This window comes from Vombatus ursinus, unplaced genomic scaffold, assembly GCF_900497805.2.
Source record: "Vombatus ursinus unplaced genomic scaffold, bare-nosed wombat genome assembly UNPS02014893.1, whole genome shotgun sequence".
Classification (NCBI taxonomy): domain Eukaryota; kingdom Metazoa; phylum Chordata; class Mammalia; order Diprotodontia; family Vombatidae; genus Vombatus; species Vombatus ursinus.
The window spans coordinates 153,474-156,986 of record NW_020954671.1 but is presented as its reverse complement, the minus strand read 5'-3'; the positions used below and the strand labels follow the sequence as shown (position 1 = coordinate 156,986).

Below are 3,513 nucleotides of genomic sequence, written 5' to 3'. Positions count from 1 at the left end.
CCCCCCCCCCCCCCCCCCGCAAAACGTACACACCTGACAATGAGCTTAAGTTTAAGCTCATTAATAATATTTTTTTCCTCCATCACCTTATGTCTTGACAATCAACAAAGCAATAAATCAAGCCCTGAGTTGCAGCGTTTGGTGATTTCTGAAGTGTATATGCCTACATTGAAAAATTTAACAATTCTCTTGAGTCAAATCGAGTTGGCTCCAGCTTACCCCTGGATAGGAGGTAAATGACAGTTTAGTACGGTGAATATGAAACTGATTAAATGAACTGACCTGATTAGTCGTTAATGGGATAGATGAAGCCTTCTAGTGGATCTCTTGGGCATCATAAGTGCTTTGTCAGTCAGCTTCTCAATTATTTGAATTGGCATATATGATACGACTGTCAGATTTGCAGATACCACAAAGCTGCAATGTGATAATTAACACCTTGGATTAAGAAGGATCCAAAAAAACCTCAATGGGCTAGAATAATGAGATGAATCAAATGAGATGAATAAAAGAGATATAAGATGGGAAAGGTATAGCTGGAAGAAAAATTTCTGAAGAATATCTAGAGGTTTTGGCAGACTACAAGTTCCCTATGAGCCAATAACACTATGACTTGGCAATCAAAAAAGTAATATGATATTAGGCTGCACGAAGAGAGTCATAGTGTCCAGTACACAGAATGATAATTTCACTATACTCCACTCTGGCCAGACTTCATCTAGACTGGCACACTTTAGGTAGGACATTGATAAACTGGAGAGTATACAAAGGAAGACAAGATGAAGATCCTCTATTATCATACCATTTGTAAGTTTGCTGCATGAATTTAATTAAATCTAGACAAGATAAAATTTAGGGGGCCATAATAGTGATTTTCAAGTATTTATAATGATGATGATGTTAGTGAAGAGGAATAAGATTAGTTCTGCTTAACCTCAATTAGTGGAAGTTGTAGAAGGGCATATTTAGGTAGAATGGGAAGCTAGAGGGAATGGGTTAGAGGAAACCTGATTGAGTTCCCTCTACTTGATGAAATTATAGAATATAAGGGGTGATAATAGAGACAAGTTGTTAAGATAGTGACATTTGCATCTTCTAAAAGGTGTTACACCTTGGCTCAGACCCTGAGTGATCTGTTGGAAAGAAAACAAAACTGAGTGACCTATTTGCAACTTGTAAAGGAAATAAAAAGAAATGCTTATACTTTGCTTCTCTTATAGGAGGCATGAAGAAGTGACTCCATTATTTTGATGGAATTAGAGGGTGGCTAGCCATTGGTTGGTTGAAGGATCAACCACCCCCCTGGTAGCCTTTAAAAAGCTAATGGTCTCTGCAGGTGCTCTATAAGCAATAAATGGAGATATCTAGCAAAGATGGGCAAGGTGACAGGGACAGGGAATTTCTTTCATCATCCTCACCTCCATGGCAGCATCTCATGGAGTGGAGTCCAACTGTGAGTTGAGTGAATCAGTGAGAACAATCAAGCTATAGAGCAAGAACCCAGCCATCGAATAGGATTCACTCTGCTTTTTCCCTTGAACTTCTTCCAGAGTACAGTGGGGTAGGATTATTCTCCCTACCTCCACCCCATCAGCAATGGTATGTTGTGGCAGGGCAACTTGCCCAGCATGAAGCCCTATACCTAGCAGTGAGGACATTCATAGAATCCAGCTGTGGAGTAGAGTTGAACTACAAAGACAATCAGGCTCAGGGAACACTTCGGAGTGACTTACTGGGTGGAAACACTATGCCTAGGGGAGAGCAGCACGAGGTTGCCACAGGAAGGGAAAGAATACTGGGGCCCTGCAGTGCTAGAGATGTAAATTGCCTTGACCAGGGGTGGGAACCTGTGTTCTCGAGGCCACATGTGGCACCCCAGGTCCTCAAGTGCGACCCTTTGACTGAATTCAAACTTCACAGAACAAATCCCTTTAATAAAAGGATTTGTTCTGTAAAACGTGGACTCAGTCAAAAGGCCGCACCCAAGGACCTAGAGAGCCATATGAGGCCTTGAGGCTGCAGGTTCCCCACCCCTGGTCTTGGCCATTTGTGTTTGTTCCCTACATACAGGGGTGTGCAGGTAAATGTTTAACCACTGACTCTGGTGGGAAAAAAAGTGTACACAAGGCATACTTTTAGGTTTAATCTGCATCCGTAGTATTTTCTTTGTCACTTTCTCAATTATAGACAATCAATGAGAAATCAGACCGTGATTTATAGTAGTTGCTGATTTCTGACGTATTAATCCTCAGACTAAAATTTTAACAATTGCTTCTCTTGATCCAGTGTGGGCTGACTTCAACACACCACTACTACGTGAGTGGCTCCCTCTAATAGTGTATTCATTGTATATGTTGACTCTTTCCATTTTTGCTGTATTTATGAGAGAATGCAACCATGGTTTGTGGAGGAATGTTTTGTTAATTCTGTATATTTTATGCCATTTTAGTCATTGCCTTTGCTTCAAGAAAATTGTGTCAAAGGATTATAAGTGGATGTACTGGAAGGAACTTGTGAGCTATAGTTTTAGAAGTGTGGATCCATAGAATGCCTTCATCCTGGAGTGGACATCCCCTGTGGGACCCACTCTGTGTGTGCAAGTTGTGGGGATAACGGAGGAGGAGAATGCATAGCTTTGATTTTAGGGAGTTTGCTCATAAACAGAGATGTCCAAAAGAAGAATGACTTGCCAAGGGAAATAGTAGGCTCATCTTCATTAGTGCTCCTTAAGTAAAAACTGTATAACCATTTGCTTGAATGTTTTAAATGGGGTTCCTTTGCAGTATAGGTTGGACTTAATGATCACCGATGTCTAACTAATGTCTAACTAATATTCTGTGAACTATAGTTGTCGTATTCTCTTGACTTTACACTGCACACATCCCCATATTATTTTCCCAGAATAGGACAACTAAAAGATGGTAGCCATAATATTTGTGCTATCTAACTGGTGAAGTTTGAGTTAAGCATAAGAGCTGTGACTTTGGTTTTTAAATAGAATCTGTTCTATCTTAAAGACTACAATGAGTAAACTGAATAAACTTTGTATTTTTTGTAGGTGCCAAAGAGCGTTCTGAAATCTATGAAGCATTTGAAAACATCTATCCCATTTTAAAGGGTTTTAAAAAAGCCTAAATATAATTTTTAAACCCTTAGAAGAATATTAGTTTGTATGGACACAAAAGTAATCCACTAAAGTCAGATTTTTCTGTTATTAAGACCAGCGTAACACTGAACCAGTTTGCTAGTTTATGACTATTCACAATGTAAGTGTAGACTTTAAATGTTACACTGAAGCATCCTGCTATCTCAATAGCCACGTCTTTTATGAAACCCAAACCTATCTTTTTCTAATAAATTTGTTGAAAATGCCTAAATAATGAAAAAATAACTTTTTTGATAACATCAGAACATTGCTTTTGTATTTTATTTTTTTGAACTTGGAAATATAAATTTACTTTTAAAATAAAATGCACAAGAGATAGCATAAATTTTTGAGAGGTTCAGAACTGG

At 38.7% G+C, this 3,513-nt stretch overlaps 1 protein-coding gene across 1 annotated transcript in view; it reads left to right on the top strand.

Moving 5' to 3' along the window:
* The window catches only part of TBPL2 (TATA-box binding protein like 2), a 66,169-nt gene extending 63,034 nt beyond the window's left edge, over positions 1–3,135 (top strand). The window contains exon 7 of the mRNA XM_027842843.1: positions 3,059–3,135. Within this exon, the coding sequence (XP_027698644.1) occupies positions 3,059–3,135 (77 nt within the window). The remainder of the gene's footprint in view (positions 1–3,058) is intronic.
* The last annotated feature ends 378 nt before the right edge of the window (positions 3,136–3,513 follow it).